The 22,575-nt window shown below is 33.0% G+C and overlaps 1 protein-coding gene across 3 annotated transcripts in view; it reads right to left on the bottom strand.

Moving 5' to 3' along the window:
• The window catches only part of LOC149793348 (uncharacterized), a 238,037-nt gene that overhangs the window by 197,181 nt on the left and 18,281 nt on the right, over positions 1–22,575 (bottom strand). For all 3 annotated transcript variants that reach the window (XM_089967332.1, XM_089967334.1, XM_089967333.1), the window contains exons 11-24: positions 21,608–21,839; positions 19,690–19,809; positions 19,072–19,239; positions 18,518–18,621; positions 18,093–18,171; positions 17,130–17,420; positions 12,637–12,872; positions 11,625–11,703; positions 10,467–10,610; positions 9,467–9,643; positions 6,716–6,811; positions 3,891–4,063; positions 3,030–3,174; positions 1,675–1,815 (exon numbers count right to left, since the gene is read on the bottom strand). In XM_089967332.1, the coding sequence (XP_089823458.1) occupies positions 1,675–1,815; positions 3,030–3,174; positions 3,891–4,063; positions 6,716–6,811; positions 9,467–9,643; positions 10,467–10,610; positions 11,625–11,703; positions 12,637–12,872; positions 17,130–17,420; positions 18,093–18,171; positions 18,518–18,621; positions 19,072–19,239; positions 19,690–19,809; positions 21,608–21,839 (2,185 nt within the window). The remainder of the gene's footprint in view (positions 1–1,674; positions 1,816–3,029; positions 3,175–3,890; positions 4,064–6,715; positions 6,812–9,466; positions 9,644–10,466; positions 10,611–11,624; positions 11,704–12,636; positions 12,873–17,129; positions 17,421–18,092; positions 18,172–18,517; positions 18,622–19,071; positions 19,240–19,689; positions 19,810–21,607; positions 21,840–22,575) is intronic.

The raw sequence follows: 22,575 nt of genomic DNA, 5'->3' as shown, positions 1-22,575 counted from the left end.
AGCAAAGTAATTATTTAATCACAACAATATTCAGATGTGATCCAAAAGAACATGTAGGACTTTTCCTTTTTAGGAGAAATGAAAATCGAAGACATAATGTAATAATTGGGAGTTCTCTGCAAAAATTGGGAGATATTATAAAACTGGGAAGTAGGCGTGGAATGACCCCCAAAATTGGGAGTTTTTTTCTTTCCCTCTCGGCATGAAAGTCGACAGGTATCGTGTAAGGTTGCTTACATCAAAGCAAACTACAACTCAGCTTTTATGGCATTAGCATAATTTCTGAAGCAGTATTTCTGAAACTTCATTACTGTATTTTGGAGATATCATTAAAGGTTAGCACAGTGGTGCCCATGATTCGACTCCAAGGGATGTACTTCATTCAGCGGAATGTACTTCATTCAGTGCATGTTTAAACCTACAATGTACATGTGGTGGTGCCATTATGTAAATATGTTCAGTAGTCTAATTGCTAGTGTTGACACAAACTGTATTGTTGTTCATTGTGTTGTCAGACTGGGATCACATTTTAATGATTTAAAACTTACCTCGTGCATCTTGTGATGTCTCAGAGTTGTGGCACAGCTTATATTATGCAGGTCATTACAATTTTAAGGCAGAGTAAAATCGTAATTACTGGTGCACTGATATAAAATGTCCAATGCAATAATGCATAAACAAACAATAATTGAGTCAAAAGAAAGAGGTAGTGTTACAGCAACTCACAATTGCTAAATTCTTGTCATCATTTGATCAAATTATACACAAATCTAAATTAGGCAGAAACAGAAAATGAAATATATTACTTTTCAAATAAGTTTATACCATTTCTTTTTAATAATCATGCATGCCAACCCCAGCATAAGTACATGTGTAATTTTTGTTAATATAAGTCTGTCTAAATAAATGCATTTTGAACTCACCTCGTGCATCTTGTGATGTCTCGGAGTTGTGGGTTGGCTTATACATGGGTCATGCACTTTTTAGTGTTTATACCTGTTCAGTTGGGGAGGTCGGCTTACACACAAATGGGCTTATACGTGAGTATATATGCTATATTCAGAAAAGGACAATTATTTACATTAAACAACATACTTGAATATAATATCAACTAAATATGAGGTATGTCAATTTTGTCTTATTTCAATTCACTAAGCTAGATTCCAACTCAACTGACTTTACTTGGAAGAAGACTGATATTAAAAACTGACAGTCTCAGTGACCTTGATAGAGTCAAGTTCACTGAAAATATTTCACATCAGAATTATAGCAGCTATAAACAGGGTCCCACCTCCCTAAGGTCATTCTTTTAGTAATGAACAGGTGCACTCAGCAGAACATTGCCATCTCTTAAGGAGAATCAAAATAAAAAGAGGTTATAGCGTTATGAAGGAGGCCTCCTGTCTGTGGGGGTACCCTGTCTTTATAGAGACCTCGTTCATTTTGGCCGGTAAAATGTTTGCCCAAAAATTACCTTTTTGTTGATGGCTATATATTTCAGTATCTTATAAAAATAGCATATGGGATCATACAATTTTACACACTGGCTTTAAAGTTTCTATTTCAGTTTATTTTCACACAGCATGAAGTCCAGGAAACATTGAGTCCTATGAACATAGAAGGAATCAACAGCACTTCACTGCATTCTAAGTTGCTTTAGAGTTCAATATTTACCTGGTCTGACAGATACTTGGTGAAAGTCCACATCCACTTGCTGGCATATGTAGTGAGGACTTGTTTGATTGGCTGAAGGTCAACTCTTAACCATCCCACATTGTGACTGTCCTCCAAGCTGTTAATCTCATCTCGTGCAGTCTGTAAAGACATCGTGTAAAAATAGCATACATGCTTATACGTTGGGTCTGATTGTAAACAATGTAGACCCATCACATACTGCACCAGCAAAGTCAGGTCTATGTTATTTGATCTACTGACTGCTCCTAACAAATTGCATAGACCCAGATCTGCTGATATATGTGATGGTAGATCTGGTCTATGTACAATAAGCTTGATATTTTAACAATATGTCATAAAAGTTTTAACTTTATATACTGCTCTTTTGATTTTGTGTTCCTGAATATTTTGCCACCCTCACTTACTGCCTGCGAAATCTCTTGTTTCAATCATTCTGTAAACATAATTGGGAATGATGTCTTTATTTCCTCCATCCAAGACAAGGATTGGTTAAAAATGAAAACAAGATGTTATTAGTTCATAACACTGGAAAAGAACTACATGTTGTGCTTGTTTCAATATTTGGCCACATAGATAAATAATGATCCCACCATGTATAGCTAAAGTAGAAGAAAAATTCATGCAGACTATTTGCTTTGAGAATCTCCAAAATACCATGCTTGAGTAAACATGTAAACCAGATTGGTTTCCCTTGATTGCACAACAGCACTTACTGAAGCATACTTTGACAATTATGGTTAACATAGAGTTCTGCTATTTATTTCTTAAAGTAAGTTTAATTAATTTGTTATTTTCAATCACCATTTGGTAATAGTATTACTTTTAAAGTTTAAACCAACTCAACATCATAACTGTAAAAAGTGACCATTGTGCTGGTGCATCAACTTATGGATAAAAATTTAAACATCAGTGGACAATTGTTAACACTGTCATGTCAAACAAATCAGAGATATAATGAATATTTGAAATGTGCAGTAATGACTGTCCTCATACAACTGGTTCATTTTTCACCAGCCACAGCCCTAATATGAATTCTGCCAACTTTTCCATACTAATGTAAAATGTTTGGCTTGTCTCTTCCTTTTTGTGGCCTTCTTTTGCTTAAACAAACTATAATGTCACTATTCGATGGAAATAAGGCATGAAATTGAAACTGAATTTAATTTTTCTTATTATATGTACATCATATAAAAATTTCTTACAGAAGCATCAGCATGCAAGATAAACTTGAAACAAACAAGTGAAGATATCTTACAGTTGTACAGAGACATCATAATAAAAACATTAGTTAATAATCTAACATGAGAGATCTTTTTCTAGTGCTGTGAACCTACTCTGTAAATCTCTATCTCTGCATCAAACTCATCCAGAGAGGGGACATTCATGGAAATGTCAGTTTGCTGATTCTTAGGTGTTAAGAAGGTTCTCTCTGCTGTCCCCATTAGGCCAGCTGATGCAATGCTACTTGCAGAGGAGGCCCTAGGACCAAAAAATATTAATAACAAAAGACATGTTCAGAAGAGGATAATAATAAAATTACAACTGCTGATTATCTATTTCAGAAACAATGATATACTATAAATTATATATTATCTACAGAACATTATTACAAACATTGATTTTATTATCAATATGTCATTTTACACCACTAAATGAATTTTAACTGAGTTTTAAACCTGAATCACAGTTCTTTCATATTATCTTCTCAAAAGTCATTTAGTTCTGTAATAATATGATCCATCATGATTTCATGAGAAACTTTCTGAAGTTGATTGACATGGAAAGCAAATTAAGGACGATAATGCTATTACAATTAATTTTTTTTATCCAAGCCTCATGAATTGCCATTTTATTTCAACCTTATAAACATCCCCAAGCCAGCAGAAATTGGTGTAACTTAACACTTTTCACCTGACACCTCTGTCATAAAACTTTAATGCAAATTTTGATCAAATAATGTTACTTCCAACTGGGAAATCTTACTCAAAATCAATAATTGCAGTATTTTCAATGGTCAGAATATTTTCAAGTGTAATTTAGAGTCAATTAAATCTTTATGATTGAAGGGCCTCAACTCACATTGATTTGAATGTAATTGATGTTTCCCAAGGAGTTCAGATAAATGAAATTACACTGTATAATATTTTAATCACGTGAAGAACATTTGTTTTCCTTCGCAATATGTATGTCTGTACCTTGATGGTGTGTGTGATCTCTCTGTTGCTATTTGACGGACTGTGCCAGCCATGGATCTGTTCGGGCTTCTTAAAGGATTTGGTGTCAATTTCCCCCTCAAGAAAGCCTCAAATGTGTCATTGACATCTTGGAGCCAGAGGAAAGAGTAGTCACCAAATATTTCCAGTACTTTCTGTAAATGGAGAAGGAAAAAGGTTGTAAATGAATTATTGCATTCATATTAAGCTTTCCCTTATTATAATGCAGTAATTTGGGTCCACAATTGTATGTCATGTACCAAACATCATTTAGCATGAATTATCAAACAATTCATGGACTGAATGTGTGTTGGTCATGGGTGGGGTTGATGAAATAAATAGAACAGCAGTCAAACTTATAGTCATAAAGCAGTAGTTTGGATCCATAACTGCTTATTGTGTTATTTACTTAACCAACCATGGAATAAAGATTAATATAAAATTTGACAAATGCATAAAACACCAGTCCAACAGACAATAATAATTTTAGTTTATGTAAATTAAATATATTTATTCCTGTCAAGTTATTTGCTTACATAATTTTGTCAAATGTTCTAAAAGAAAAAAAGAAGACTAAACTTCGTGTTGTTTTCTTTCAACACTGATTGTCACACATTTGACAGACCAATTCAAATACAATGGTTCAATTTTGATAGTGTCCACAGTGGCACTCCATTTTATCTGGAATCACCTTATAATGAATGGCATTATAGTGAGGGAGAGCTGTATGTTGGAATTCATTGTATTCTGTACCTTGTGTGTGTAAAACTATATATCAGTACATAAGTCTGTAAATGAGCCATTCTATGTCTAGAAATGTGAATAGAGATAAAATAAAAATTGTAGCTGCTTGGACATGTACATGACTAAAACCATGGATATAAATAAATTAACATAAACTGGTACAATCAAAACTTCGGATGGTCTCTCTTGGTTTTGCTTGAGAGGTAGAAATATTTCAAAATACTGACTAGATCAAGGTACTTAACATTAAAAAGTAGGACACAATATGTAAAATACAGTAAATGAATGGGTAAGACCCTGACAGAATGGCAATTTTTGTGGTTTTAACCAAAAACAGAATCCACAAAAATGTGTATCTTAAGAATAATAGTAAATTTAGTGTTTTCATGTTTCTTTTGATACTATTTTCTGTATATTTCATAATTAATGTTTGCTTTTAAAAGTTATTCCACATGGCATAACTCTTCAATTTGAACAGCTTTAATCTCTGTGATCATATTTCATGACACTAACTGCACAAAATAAAGTCTCACATGGACAGCAACAATCTTTTACATTAACTCGTCCAGCAGTTTTCAAATTCTTGCTGAAAAGTTTACTTTCTGCTGACACTTCACAGATTATAATATTAACACCCATCTATTTAAATATTGTGTGCATACTGGACAAAGTGAAACCCCCGCCTTAATTTTTGTTATCCATTCTCAGACTAATAGGGTTTTCATATCTCATTATGGAGAATAGATTAAACGAATCAAATTATTTTAATGCTATAATAAGGCAACTAAAGCAGTTTTGGAATGGAGTGTGCTTAAATGAATAACTAAAACAAGCAGGGGGTACCATATTGCTTTTCTGCAGAATTCTCTTTCCTAAAAGAAGGACCTGTATAATACATGTTCACATTGCTAATTCATCATTCAATGACATATTACTGTAGCAGTTTTATTTACTGTTTGGTTATGTAAAAAGGGTTATTTTTGTGGATACTTATATTTGTGGATTTGCTTCTGTCAAAGGTTGCTATTTACAGGTATTTTATATGTGGATTGACCTCAACAAATACCCAAGATAGAAAATTCAAGAAAGAACAAAAATATGATAGTAACAAACAGCAGTTGGTCAGTTGCAATTATCCATGTCTTTGATAAAGACGTAGTAGTGTAATGTGCAATTCTGGAATTATTTACATGACGAATGTTTGAAAGTGCTAGAAGACTTAACTGACAATCTGTTTATTCGTCAGTTTTGCTAAAAAATCAGTGAAGTGAATGATCTAGTACTGTCCTAAAATTAGGATATATACATAGTGCTTAATTAGCAATTGTGAATGTATAGTCTTACTGCTCCTTAAATAAAAATTGTCATAATATTAATTTCCACAGCAGTTGAATGATGTATTGCTGTAAATATGTATTCAATGCAATTTTAATACATTATTTTATTGTTCTTTTTTCTATTTTCAGTAACACCAGTACTTAAATACTTTACTCTTTTTTTCTTTTCTCTCTCTCTCCTTACTGGTATCAAAACACATTGATTTAATATGGTGAGTGAAAAGACAGCTATCTGATAATGTACACATACATGTGCATTTAAACTGCATTATCATTTTTTTTTACTGTCAAACTGGATGTAAAGTAAAATAAACACATGTAAATATAATATTTTATTACAGTGATGAACCTGAGCAATGTTGATTGTTAGGAATGTGTCAGTAAGAAAAAAAGTGATGGGGGCTTTCTGCATCACATATGGTTCATTTTCTTTTCACTGGAACTTTAAATTCATGGTGTGGGGCAACCACAAAATTCAAGAAAATGGGAACCCCCCCAAAAAAATAATGAAACCATCATTTTGGTCCTCTCACCTACTGAATGTGATTTCATATAAATGTAGTACAATTTTCACATTTAGCGATCTAGAAGTGATACTTATCATCAGATACTCTCTACATTCAGATAAATATGTATTTAAAGTCAAATTAAAATTAGCCTTGATTCACAAGTGGTCCTTATACACATGTGGTCACTATAACAGATTTCAATGTATCATGAACATACCTTGCATTCCTCACTGTTTTCCTCCACCAATTTGTTGATGTCACTAAGGATTTGCTTGACTTCCTCATCTGCAGAGATGTAGTCTTGATAAGATCCCTGGAAGACAAATATGATCATGATTTACCTGTATTACATTTACTTGCAGATAAGTAGTTTTTAACACTGAGAGAAACATTAGAACCCTAGAAATTATGTTTTTCTGCATTTATTGAAATTAAAAAGAAATTCATGATGGTTACTTCATGTTCGGACTTAGGCTTGCTCCAAAATTAAGAGTGTGGGGATCATAAGGCATTTATTAAAAGACTCAACCACCAATCAAAATTTCATTGGACCAGTCAGTGTGAATTACTTATAGCAGTCTTGACTGATGTAAATTAGGCGTCTTCAGACACCATCCCTAAGTCAGAATGCACATAAACAAAATAGAAAACCCAATGTATACATTCACTTAAACATCTAGTCAAACTGCAACTGCATATTGCACAGATCCAGATCTGCCTTCATATAATGTGCCAGTAGATCTAGGTCTATGCAGTATGTTAGGATTAATCAGTAAAACAAACAACACAGACATTGATCTGCTGGCATATTGTGGGACGAGTGATCAAAGTCTTTGTAGTTGGACCAGCCTTATAATTTAGTGTATACAGTATATCTGCATGAATTTATCTCACCCATGCTACAGTGAAAGCTAGCTGTTTTGCTAACCTTACTTTTCTTATCTCAGTCTAGTCATCTCAGACCAGTCATCTCATTCAAGGTGTCCACGCACTCAGAACTAATTTTTTAAAAAAGAAACCCATGATGTCTTTCGCTGTGCCTGACATAGTTGTTCTAAATCAAACAACAACAACAACATATATATAACAAAAACATAATAACTTAAAGTAAATCCATCTTTGAGAACACACTATACAAAGAGAGACAAAGACACACACGCATACAATCTCGAGCTTTTTGGTATTATGCTAGTTCGTTCCACACAGTATGGTCAATTTTATGCTATATGCAGGCCTAGCTCAGTATGTTTTCAAGTCAGCGTCATTAAATGTAGCTAAAGCTATGTAACTAGTTTTAAATACTTCATGTAAAACAAATTATACACTGTTAGCTACATTTAATGATGCTGACCTGAAAAATGATCGCTACAGAGAGGATAAAATTCTTGATGCTGTGTGAAATGAACTATGACAGAAAACACTGATCCATGCACATAGACTATAGACCTTTACACTTCATAGCCTCCAAATTCTCTTAACAACTGCAGAAAACTTAGTAACAGCCAGAAATGTGTCATGTGAAACATGCTTTATTCTAATTTTTGTTAAGCATCTCCATTATGCCCCAGCTGAATCAAAAATATACCTATAATATTTAATGACAAATAATGCACTTACCAGCCAGAAGGAATCATTTATTCCGTCAATACATTAACCATAAGCAAATTTAATGGTAGCACTTATCATATTTCCAAGACAGAAAAATAAATTTTCAATGATTCCATGAACTTGAAAGTTTACCACATGGTTATCCGCTAGTGTCCATATTTGGAGGATCTTTTATACACGGGGGTTATTTTATAATAAATATTAAGGACAACACAAGTATGTCACAAACAGTTTCACCTCCTCCAAAAAAAGGAGAGTTATATAAGATAGTGACAAAGATCACTAATTACCCATGAATAACCCAAGCATGGACACTCATGCTACATGTAACTTTTTGTTTTAATAATAGCCTATACACTACAACAGAGGTGTGGACCCAGTAATTATTTCATTATTTACAAAAACTAATTGTCTAAATTACAACTAATGAAATCAAAACATTTTCTTGTAATAAATATTAACTATTTATTGTTAATTTCATATAACATCCATATATTAAATGTGATAATACCTCAATACTATGCAATGTTTAATGTTGTTATTTTTTTGTGCTTATGCACAAACTGTGTACTTTGGATGACACAGTCATGCCTCAGTCCTCATTAATACCTTTGTATTAATGCACTGCACATAAACATTGGCACATAATTATATTGCACAACTGAGAAGTTCTTTTTTACTTTAAAGGAAATTATTGGGTGAGAAAAAGAATCTATGTTGGGGTTTGGACCAAGACAAGGAAATCCCAGTCACACGGTTACATTATATGTCTACCCCCCTCCTTGGCAAGCCTTGTGGGGAGACAAATAATGTAACCCCTTGACTGGGACTTCCTTGTCTCGTTCCAAACCCCAACACAGATTCTATATCTCTCAGCTGCTAGTATCTTACCTGAATAAAAAGTTTAAGAGCTTATTTTTGCCCACAACATCAAAGCTGTTAGTGTCCAGTGATGAATGACAAGGCTTATTATTAGTTACTTTTGTCAGATGTGATTGCCTATAACATAACACTATGCACTGCAGAAATCTTGAGCTGTGCAGTATCATAGTACCAGAATAAGTTAGGCTTAACAATACACTTTGAAAAATATTTATTTTTTTATTAAGGTCTGAATCTCAAAATATACCATAACGTGTTCTTATCAAACTTGATATATGTGCTTTTAATGTGGAACAGCAGTGCTTTATTACTTAGCATTGAATCCTAAAACAACAAAATAAACTTGGACTAAAACAAATGAGCATAAATTTACTTAAGACCCTATTCTTAAACAAAACATTTTTTTTTTGAATGATGCAATACTGGAGTATAGAAATTGTTAGTTTCAGGGTTAGAATCATATATTCTTGTGTATTACCTTTAAAGCAAGCATCTTGACAAGCTTTCCACGGGCAAGGAATCCTTCTAACCACTGATGTACAAGCTCCTGAACACTAACCACTGATGTGCTCTGATCCAGCGGAGGCCTGAAGGCCACACGGTTATCTATCAGCTCCAGGCGGATTGTCAATATAGGAATAACATTCTCATCATCCTGAAGGAAACAAAAACAAACAAGATTTTAAAAAATCATTAATGATGTGGCATACATGTACAGCATTTGGTGTACATGAAGTCTGAATACATGTACCCACTAATTTCATTTTATTTCATGATTCAAGTTACATTAGCATAGTGCAGAAACAATATATGGAACATAAAACAACTAAAAAGAGCATAAATCAGCTTCATTTTCTTATAAAAAGTTGCAATATGGATCACATTAAAGCAAATGGCACTTGACTGATGTTAACTTTTGTATTATCTAAACCAGGGGTGGGCAAACTACGGCCCGCCAAGGGCTTTCATGCAGCCCACAAAGGGTTTTCATGTGGCCCAGGAACAAGTCATCATTCGCACTGACTGTTTATGTTACTCTGTTTATCAAATAAATGTGCTTCTTTTGAAGTTTAAGTTTAAGATTTCAAATATTAACAACATATTAACAACTGAAAATTAATTATGATGTCATTTAGAAAAACCTTTTGTTTTTACTATTTCAAATATTAATTATTTTACTTAATGAACTATGCGGCCCACAACAAGGTGTAAATTTGTGTATGTGGCACTTGCACTGGAATGTTTGCCCACCTCTGATCTAAACTATTTATAATTAACTGTGTTGAACTTGTAGCAGTTTCACAAAAAGATTGCATACTGGGAAAATTTTATATTGATTGTGTATCTAAAAAAACTTGATTATCACATCATTTATGAAATAACGGAACATAATGCAAAAACATAAGGTTTGGAGAAAACTATGATGTTTATTATGATGAAAATCTTAATTATTAAATTATGATGACTACATTACATACCTCTGACAAGTTGGCTTGTACCAGATTGTTAAGCATGGACTTCAGACTTGTCAATGTTGCCTGTTTCAAACCATCCAGAATGATGGCATCTATGTAGTCAATGAAATCCTGCCATGCTGGGGATGCATGACTGATTTGTGCAGCCTGAAGAAGTTAAACTGAAACTTGTGACTGTTTCTTCTTTTTTTCTCCAAAATAAAGGGCTAATAACAAAACTGAGCAAATCAAAGTGACTCAGATTACCGGTATATTAATATTGTTACTACTTAATTTCCATATATTATTAACCTCCACAAAGGAATACATGTACACTCAATTTTGACTAAGTACCATGCGTTAGGGACCGACTATTTAATGATCAGACAAATATATTGTGTTTTTCCTTTATCTGAAGATAAATAAGAAAATTGTAACACAATATGACAAATTTAGATTTTTCAAAAATCAGAGCAAGAATTATTTTTCTCCAGCTATTTGAGGGTCACATTTTTCCCCTAAAATATAATGCCCTTGGAAAAATAAAGGGTCGCAACATCTTTATAGTGATGATGGCAATGACGCTGATCATAATGACGATGATTATCAAAACAAAATGTAACCCCATGCTGGTGTTATCATCCATTTAGAAGGAATGTCATTAATAAGATTTTAAATATGATGACTGTTTCAGCCATACTAGACGTATGACCAGCACCTCTTTCATTTAGGACTGACTGAACCATAGGATAAATATGTGTGTAAAGTTTTATGGCAAGCCTAGATGTAGTTTAGTACCAATAACAAACTTGTGCAAACAGATGATGGATGGACATATGGACAAAAGACTATGGATAACACAGCATCCCATTAGCTTTGCTGATCTATGAGCAGTAGAGCTAAACTTTTAATTGATATTTTGACTGACAATGTCAGGATCAATTCTAAGATGTGCAATTTGTATCTACTTTCAATATTGCAAGATATCAATCACAAAAAGTTAAAATTGCCTAATGTCATCTAACACTGAGTTATTTTTTTCACCTAACTATAAAAGAACTGTTGAAATGAATCTTGCTGCTTTTATATTCAAGAAAGCAACAAGATATTGAATCACAGTATAATGTACTCTGGTTCCTACCACATTTTCATATAATTTAAATAAAATGTACATGTTCCTACCTCAAAGCATTCACCCACAAGACTATGGATTTTGTTTCCTGAGGGTATGACTAAATTCTCATGTTCTTCTATCAACCTCCTACAAAGAAATAGTCGAATGAGTACAGGCTTACTTTCATATTAATCAGAGTAATCCACTGAATACAATTAAAGAATTAAATAAGACTTAAAATAGTTTAGATATCCAAAATGATGCAGGGCAATGTACACAAACTTTCACTTGATGTAGATAAATATTAAATGCTCCATATTGGAAAGGACTTAATGATTTGTATTATAACATTAACACAGTTACATTGCAGAACACTTCCTGTTTAAATATTATCTTTATGAGTAGCTGAAAATAAAAGTTGCTTATTTTTATTGCAGCAAACAAATGTAGGTCACAATATCCCAACAACATATTCCTAATTATTTAAATCTGCTGTGTCAAATTTGGCTGCTAGTCCTTGTAGTGACTACTTACACAGAGAATTTATTTTCTCTTTTATACAGATATTTGTGGTCATTCCTGCCTCTGATTTCTGAACCCTTGGAGGTAATTTCTTCACTTAAAACTTATGAATATTACTGATTTCATCAATCTTACCCACCACAAAAGTTGTCCTACATCCCTGGGATAGATAAATTTACAATATCTTAACCTATGGGAAAGTTCATGAACTATCCTTTACATTCAGCTTATGTTGTTGACAGATGTATTATAACCTGAGAACTGTATAAAGATCTGTCCATATCTACAATTTTGTGTACCCAATAATAGTGAATGCAGTGGACAAGAAATAGAAGCTTCCACAAGCATGGACACAATAGGGACATCTAACTTGTGATATCAACAACAGGGTCTGTCTTATCCTCAAGGTTTGATTTTTCTTTTGCCCAAAACACAGAGAAGATTCTAATAGTGACTGATGCATAATTTGCAAATTAATACTGGTCATATTGAAAGAATGAAGGTGCCGTTTATAAAGGTTCATGTTTATAGCAAATGTTATAGGTACAAATTTCTTACATCTGCATTCCAAGGAGTTCCTCCATGGAGTATGAGAGTTTGGCATCCCGAGCTGAGAAAACATCCAGTTTACCCTTTGACCAGGAGATAGTGATCTCTGCTACTTCATGACAGTTGGTCTGGACAACGTCCAGATTCTGGTGGACATCAACACACACCAGGGCCATGGCTGACTCAATAAAATCTGATGACTCCTTCATCTTCCAAGTAAGTTCTTGTAGACCTTGCTCAAACAACTGTTACAAGCAGAATTAATTTAAAATTGTTTCAACATGTCACAAATATGAAAGTTAGAAAGAAAAAAAATAGAACTGTCAGGAAAGACAACTCAGGCTATCATTATACAAGTGCTAATTTCAAATGAAATTTATGAAATGAGTTGAATCTTTTCTTGTTTTGTGAACCATGGTGAGCAAATGATTGAAATTATTGCACATGTTTAACAAAATTTATTTGAGATGAGCACAAATGTAAGAATCTATCACATGATGACAAATTCTGATTTGAATTCAGAAAAGCACAGAAGAATGTACTGAAATCACTTTGAAATACATTTGGATGCCTCAGTTGTTATGCCTTTCTTTTGCATGATGCTACAATATCACCAGTGATGTCTTAAGTGTTTGTTATATAGTACATATATAACAATTATGATATATGTATGCAAATCTAAATAACACAGTAGTCATGTGATAAAATCAAGAAACCCAATACAAATTTTGTTATAAATGATGATGAGCTTAACACTAGATAAGTAGATCACTGTGATTTATCTGCCAGGTAACAGTGTCAAATATACAGGGAAGAATGGAATCCAGTTCATTAATGGATTTCTATTGAGGTTTTGAAGTTTTCATGGATTAATTTATCTCTTATATAAATATGTATTTACAAATCCCTTCCATGCCTACCTGCATTAGAAACCACTGTGAAAATAATTGGCTTTAAACATGTAGGAGATGCCTTTAATTCACACCAAATTGTTGGGTATGTACAATATGTTAGCAATTAAATAGAGTCTTGACTGAAATGAAGCAAGGTTGTCATGAAAAAGTTATACAGCTGAAAAGATGATGCTAGAACTCTAAAGCCTAAAAACAAACTCTTAAAAACACATGCTTCTATGGAAAAATACCATATACTGGATATGTTTTATGTCATGTTAATTTTTACTACATATATTGTATAGTAGTCTTTCTAAAAAAAAATTACCTCAAGCACTGACAGCTTAATTGCTCCCATAAACTGTAAAAATGAGACTGTAATCAATGACTACATAGCTAATCTCTACAAATCTGTTAGCAGTCTCCAGGAGCCATTGTAAATAATAATTATCATGCAGAAAATAAATTCAGACTAGAGTGATCCTGGCAATGAAATGTTGGCACTTTCATAATCAAAGTTTTCTGTTACCTTTCCAAACTCTTTCTTATACCTTAACTTTTGGTCAGCACTATATAGCCAGTACTGTGCTCACATGCTATGAAACCACATACATACATACATACATACATACAATCATACATACATACATACATACATACATACATACATACTCTCTGTGGGCATAAAAATACAAAACAATAAAAGAGAACATTCTTTTCTATCAAAGTTGCACAACTAAAATAAGTTTTTAAAAAAACATTAATTTTGCTTGTCTGTTTTTTCTTAAATTGCTGTTTTAAAAATTCTTGGTATTTGAGATATATTGCTTCAGAAAGTTTCATGAATTGTGATAATATAGTATTTACATTACACATAGCTGCCAACCTTCCAGGCTCACAATTAGTGAAAATAGGGCTAAAAAGTCGTGAATTTGGACACGAATTAGTGAAAAATACCATGACAATAACTCCATCCATTCTGACCATCAATACTACACTATATCAAGTTCGCAATATAAAACTAAAACACTACATATATGCAGAAATATTTATTTATCAAGACATGATACTGTGGCAGATTTGAACTTCCTCAACTGCTTGATCGTAAAATTGTTTCCTAAACAGTTCAGAATTTTTGTCTGCTGGTTGATCTTGGTGACTAAAATTGCTGACAAATTTTCTGCAGCTAAGGAGGCCCTAAAGTCTGTCTTATTTTTTCTCAATAGAGAAAATACTCTTTCGCTGTACTGTTGCTGTGAGGAATGCAAAGGAGCTGCAGCACTTTTGGTTCTTCCACAGGAAAATTTGGAAGCGATTTTCAAGTCCAGGAACATTTGTCAGAACAAATGTTTAGCATGGTCTCCAGCTGATAAAGGTTGATTGTGTTCGACAAGAAAACTCACAAATAATGCTTCAGCCTTGGTAGCCTGCAGGTCTTCCACCGATGGCTTAAAATATTCCAGAGCTGAAATCTGCGAATTCTTAATTTTCCCAACTTCTACATGTTTTTTGTAACCGACATGCTTCCTCACATCGTTTCTGCAATGGCACACTGAGTGCAAAAAGCATGATGAATATCAATGTTTAATGGCATAATGCATGGCCAATTTTTGATATATTTCCAAATTAAACTTCACTTTTTGAGTAAATCACTTCTTTTTCCTTCGTGATGAAGACAATTTCGAGATTTTGCATGCGATGCTGAACGGTAACTCAAATCAGTGTTGGTGACGCATGTGCAGAGCGAAATTCCGGTTAGGCCCTAGTTTCTCTCAAAAGCATTTGTAAAACTACTCTTATACATATAGATTAAAATAGGCTAAAATGCTTGCTACCGGGCCAAGTGTACTAATCGGATGTAGATCTACTAATGTCGTGACCAGCAGTACCGGACCGTTTCGGCAACTGCAAATATCACAACTAGCGCTTAACGGGAAATCAGTTATTTTATTAAAGATTTAAAATAATTGAGGATCGGAGAATTCGTGAATTTTTGGCTTGCGGTGTGAATTCGTGAATAGCTGAAAAAGTCGTGAAATTCACATCAAATTCGTGAGGGTTGGCAGCTATGATTACATGAAGAAAGTTATTTTGGTCATTTGATAATTGCAAAAGCCTAATATAAGCCAGTTAAATGTGAAATATAAGGCACAGCGACCTTTTTATGCAGATGTGGTACTAACAGAATTGTATAAAATCATCTAGTTTAATGATACAAGCATGAACAGCTAAAACAAAATGGAAACAAAGTCTGAAGCAAGAAATATGAGAAAGTGACCTACTTTTGTGACAAGGTTGTAGTACTCATTAAGATGCATTTTCTCAAAAGGTTTAATGACTCCAGATATAACTGTATGCATATAGGATTCAAAGAAACCAAAGTGGTCATGAGTTATATATACAAACTTAGTCGAAGCCTGTAAAAAGTGACATATAGTGGAAATATGTTGTTCTAACAAAGATGCATATATTCATTTAGGCTGATGATACTATTATGAACAGTACTTGAAAAAAAACCTTAAAACACAAAATCATAAAATATGGGTCACTGTGAACAGCTATTGTAATGAGGGTTGTAGTACTCATTACAATGCATCCCCTCAGCAAGTTTCAGGATACTTGGTACAACACTACGTCTACAGTGTACAAAGAACACAAGCTCAGTGTGAAAACTTAACCAAGAATGGACAACTAATCTACACGTATATGAAAAATTAGCCACCCTAACTGCCTAACAGGTGAGCTTAAGACCAAACATATACCAAACTGAAACATACTGCAATTATGTAAAAATTTACAGCATTAAAAATAACCAGTTACATGGAACCAGTCTTGAAGATAAACCATGTGCTTTTTTTGGGATAAAAATGACCAAATACAAAAAAAGGCCAATTATCCATACACACTGAAATGTTATTGTCAGCAAAACTGCTGGGGATTTAAGAATGTCTGCTTTTGTTAAATCAACATTTACTGACATGATCATTATATTATCACTTTCTTATTGGACTTTCATAGTCATGAATCTTGTTCTTTCTCTTATTTTCTGCCTCAACACTATAAAATCTATTAATTTTTTCAAAAGTAAAGCAAATATTCCTGTGATAGATGTGAGACTGCCACAAGCATCAGTCATAATTTTCTCTCTAATCATGCCTTCACATTTCTACCAACAAAGCAGATTAATGTATACCATGCCATGACTGAGTTATTCCATCCATACTACTTTATCTATGCTATATCCAAATAACTATATGATTAACATTTTATACTGATAGAGGTAAACAAGTATAGATACAGGTTTTTCATCTGTTTCATGAATTTTGTCATTTTTAATGCAATGAACATCAGACTCCTGTGCTGTTGAGATTTTAACTTCCAGCTTTTCCAGTCAATTGTTTCATTATGGATTGAAATGACTAATATATAAAACTGAAGAGATGATAGAAACTTTAATATGGACATGTTAGCCCCCTTCAATAACTACACCCCCAGTAGCCACAAATTAAATGTCCTGGCAGGATTTGAACCTCTTATGATCATGAGTTCAGCATGCTAACAAACACTGTAATTCCAACTGAAAAAAAATAACTTGCAAGAAAAACTTACAATGTCAATTTTGGCAAGTTTTCTCTCAAACAGTGGTTTCTCAAACTGTGTCATGGTCCTCATGATAGTGTTGTACTTGGACACAATGGTCTCGAGTCGGGTTGCAGTAACTCGCAGTTCAAAGGCATTAGTGTTGCGGAGGAGTTCCTTGGCAGCCTCAGGAAGTCGAATGTTGAATGGTTCCTGATTGAGATAGTGTGTCTCACGAAGAAGCAGTATAAGCTGAGGGTCAAGGTTGACATGGACAACTTGAGGACGTTCTTCCTCGTCTTCATCATACTCCTCAGCAATCTAATACGAGCCAATGCATCACAAAGAATATTCAGAATTAAAATATTTTAGCATCATTGAAATGTCTGAATCAGCAAAATCAGCAAACTGGCAACATAAAATATTGTTGTATGTAAATTGTAAGGCTATCTTGCTTTGTAAATAGAAGCTTGCAAATTTAGTGGCAAGCTAAGACATTTTTCACAGGAACATATATTTTTTAAATGTCGCTTAATTTCTCTGAAGCCTTCCATTTTAAATAAACTTAAACGTGAATATTTTAACAAATTTTTTTTTTTGCCAAGTTCATGATCAAATGCATTCATCACAAATTAAGCAGTTATAGTTATAAAGGATTAAATAAAGGTCAGTGGTGTTAATCTCTGTTTTTGCAAAGAGCTCATGCATAGTTGTATCAAAATGCATATTTTACCAAGGAATCATGGTGACTAGTAGTGTCATGAAGGTGGTCACTCACAACAGTGTTTTTATATAATAAAATTTATTCATGCATTACGATTATTGTCATAAATGAAAAGTGGTCACTCACAGTAGAGTTTGCTTAAGACAGGTTTTATTGTATACTCCTTATCTATCATGGACAGAGTTATGAGTGAATATTCTATCATGTACTTAAGGGTTTTAAGGAACAAATTTAAAATGCCTAAATCATTAAAAAAGACATTAACTCACAAGGAGTGGTTGTTTCAGTCTCAGAGTCAACTCTGCTGTTATTTCTCCTTGCCAATCTGCAACCAGCCTGTCTTCATAACTAAAAAGGAAATTGTGATTTACCACTTATGTTTCTTATCACAGAAAACAAGTGTACCCTTGTAACATCCTAAGATAAATATACACTAAGAATTTGCAAGACTGAACAATTATCTAAATCTAACAGGATATATGATAAATGAATCTCATTCATGTGACAAATTACAAAAGTTGCCTTGGTCTCAACTGGGTGAACCCAAGACATATGTCATGTACTGGTGTAACCACTGCTTATGAGAAAAAATATGAAGTATGTCAACTATGATAAATAGTTTTCATTATCCAGGAATAATACTGACAGAATAGCAAAAGACTTCACTAAAACTTGATGCATTGTTAAAACTTACTCTGTTAGTTCCTTCATACATTCATTGTATGAATCCCTCATTTGCCATCCTGCATCTCCCTCCAAAGAATGAGGGCTAACACGTCTTAACTTTTCCATTGGTATCTGAAATAACAAGATAAGTCAAGTTGGAGAAATGAGCTGAATTCAACACTAAAGTTGAATTCAATTACACATATATATTGAGAATGTGAATGAATGATAAATCAATCACGTCCTTCAAATGTTTGCTAGTAAAATGAAACTCCCAACAGAAAAATTGATGGATGAATACAATGGTAGAAATAAACAGACATTGGCAAAACTTTATGTTCCCCATCCCCACAATGGCAGAGGAATAAAAAAGTAAGCAATAAGTTTTCAAGATAATAATTACCTGGAATAACATGGTCTAATAAAAACTATATTTTGCTATGCAATTTTATAAATTAAGAAAATTATACTAAACAGATATATATATATATATATATATATATATATATATATATATATATATATATATGCTTAATATTTCTACTTTGGACTTATCAGCATGTCACACAAACATATACATACTGTGATTCTCTTCTTTAAGGCATGGACCCACATGAGACTGCTAACAACTGGAGGCATGTTGAGGTGGATGGGTGGATTCACTTGATCATCTTGGAACATACTCCGGACATTGTTAAGTTCTTGTGTAAATGACTGTACCAACTGTCTGTCTTTGTCTTGGAGATGAACCTATATTTGACACAATCAGGTCAAAATTATGCAATTAACATCTTTTAAGAGGACCATTAGCATTTTATTGTACTTGATTTAAGTAATTACATTATAAATTCATATGCCAAACAACAACTCTTTAACTTTTGTTAAGGATTTACTGCAAGTTTTAATAAATATATATATATTTTTCTTAAAGTATTTAAGTATGGCTGATTTCACAAAATTACACATTGAACCAGCTAATACTGGCCAGATCATAACGGAAAACAGTTATCATATATACTTACACAAAAGTTGGATTCAAAACAACAATGCATAGATACTAATCACCATCTTATAATTTACTGGTATATCTGATCTATGCTGTTTGCAGTAAAGTCTGACTTATACATCAATATATAAGATACTTAACTTAATAAAATGTTACCCAACTGCAATGTATAGTATGGTTTGAGTTGTACCCACCTGTACCAGTTCTCGGCTACTGACTCCCTCAAACACTTCCAGCAACCTCAGCTGGGCCTCTACTGTGGGACACTGATTGTATGACAGTCGTAGGATCTCAGCTAGTCTCTTCTCCAAACTCTATGATCAATAAGAAATCAGAGTTAATATGGGACGTTCTGGCATACTTATGCATTACAATCAAATTTAATAACTCTACCTCCCTAACCTATATTTAAACTATTTGAAATACTGGTTAATTTGTGTTTCCAGTGAGTTTGGATAATCAAAGCTGCATCATAGTTTTAAATGTGTTCTTATTCTTGTATTCCATGTAAAAATGATCATCTAGGCTAACTGGAACATTTTTAATCATGTGAATTCATTTTTTCAGTGAGGTAAAAATTTGGAGGGATTATGTGATTATGTGATGTTTACATTTGTGGAGAAAGGAATAATATTGTTTCCACATAAGAAAAATTGTTCACTTGGTCCTTAATTTATGGTTTATCCACAATTAACAATTTTTCTTATGTGGAAACAATATTATTTCTTTCTCCACAAATGTAAACATCAACAGAAATGCCAACTGCCCAAACTGTCAAAACCGATACATATGAAAATAAATGAATTAACTTTGCAGCATTCTACACTTATTTACCCTTCAATACAGAGAGACTTGTTGTTCTCATGATCTCCAAGATTTTATTTTGTTTAATTCTTCAAGTAAGCAGGACTTACTAATGATCTACATGATTTGACATTGCTTTACCCATCAAGCATGCTGTACTTGTTTTTCTAATGATCTATATGATCTTTCTATTACCCGTCAAGTGGGACATATACTTTTAATGATCTACATGATTTCTGTATTACCCTTCAAGTAAATGGGACATATCCTTTCAATGATTTTTCTATTACTTTTCAAGTAAGTGAGATATATCCTTTAATTGATCTACATGATTTCTGCATAACTCTTAAGTAAGTGGGACATATCCTTTTAATGATCTACATGATTTTTGTATAACCCTTCAAGTAAGTGGGACATATCCTTTTAATGATCTACATTATTTTTGTATAACCTTCAAGTAAGTGGGATATATCCTTTTAATGATCTACATGATTTTTGCATAACTCTTAAAGTAAGTGGGACATATCCTTTTAATGATCTACATGATTTTTGTATAACCCTTCAAGTAAATGGGACATATCCTTTCAATGATTTTTCTATTACCCTTCAAGTAAGTGGGATATATCCTTTTAATGATCCACATGATTTTCCATTGATTTTTTCCCAATGAATTCTTTAACTTAAAGTAAGTAGGACTTGCCTTTATATTGATCTAAATGATTTTCCATTGCTAGTACCCTACAAGCAAGTGGGACCTGCATTCTGATCCTCATAGTTTGTAACATTACTCAAAACAATAAAACCAGTTTATCAATTGTGTAAATATTACAAGATTTTGGTTCAATTGGTGCTTGAGTTTTCTACATTATTGCCAAGTCCCCCCACTTTGAAATTTTCCATTCTGGAAATGAGTTCCATTCAACTTTAGAAGTTACCAAGTATTAAGTTATATTTTCTTTCATGATTCCCATCGTCATCTAAAATGTTTCTTTTCAAACAAATAGCACTTTGAATAATGCATCTCTAAAACATTCCTTTGTTAATTTGTCCCTTTGGCCATTTTTGAAAACACATTACACAAGGGGACATCAGTGAATTTAAGGCCAAACTCAGCAAACAAAAATTCATGTCTCTAAATTATCAATCACTGAAAATGTTGCTTTTTAAAAAATAAATCTCTGTTTGAGAACTCTGATCACCACTGGCAAGTCTGGCAATGCTAACAAAGGATGATATCAGCCAGTTTCTTTCAGAAATGCTTAACCAAATGATGTACAGATTGTAAAATTTGAGTAAATTGATTCTTACCTTTACAATTGTTCTGAATTTAAAGAAGGCATGTTCAAAGTTTTGTGAGCCATCAATACTGAGCACATTGTCTACAACAGAGAAGAACTCTGACATGGCCACCGTGTATTTCTCATGAATTTCCTTCACAAGGGCATCCAGGCTCATGCTGCCTGCACCACCAATTTCTGCAGCACCAGCCAATAGTCTGAAATGTCTGGTTGTCTCCACCAACTCCAGCACATCATTACATCTTAAAAATCCAGAATTAATTACAATAAATTAGCACTCTTTACAAGTATGCATAAATAATAATATTGGTAAGCAGATTAAAATGCAGGGGGAGGGGGATAGGGTTAGATACTGAGAAAGAATTAATGATCAAATAATAAATTTTATCAGAAAATTAAATCCATCAGGATCTAAATACTGGGGATTAAAAGTACCCTACATTTATAATACATGTACTTAAAATATCACAGCCTTCAATTATAAAAAATTTCTCATCCGCTGAACAGCAATATCAAAATATTCATCATGGACTAGATTAATCAATCTCACCAAAGGAAGACAAGATCACATGTACCCATTCTGTCATTGACCTAACATCATCAAACTTCATATTTATACAAAATATCAATATTTCCCACTATTACTAACAAATATCAATATTCCTCATTACTATCAAATATCAATATTCCTCATTACTAACAAATATTAATATTCCCCACTATTACAAATGAATATCAATATTCCCATTATTACTAGCAAATATCAATATTCCTCATTACTAACAAATATTAATATTCCCCACTATTACAAATGAATATCAATATTCCCATTATTACTAGCAAATATCAATATTCCTCATTACTAACAAATATTAATATTCCCCACTATTACAAATGAATATCAATATTCCCATTATTACTAGCAAATATCAATATTCCTCATTACTAACAAATATTAATATTCCCCACTATTACAAA

Source organism: Sinohyriopsis cumingii, chromosome 8, assembly GCF_028554795.1.
Source record: "Sinohyriopsis cumingii isolate HCF-2022 chromosome 8, ASM2855479v2, whole genome shotgun sequence".
In the NCBI taxonomy this organism is placed as follows: Eukaryota; Metazoa; Mollusca; class Bivalvia; order Unionida; family Unionidae; genus Sinohyriopsis; species Sinohyriopsis cumingii.
The sequence above is the reverse complement of the archived record's forward strand: the minus strand, read 5'-3'. Positions and strand labels throughout refer to the sequence as shown.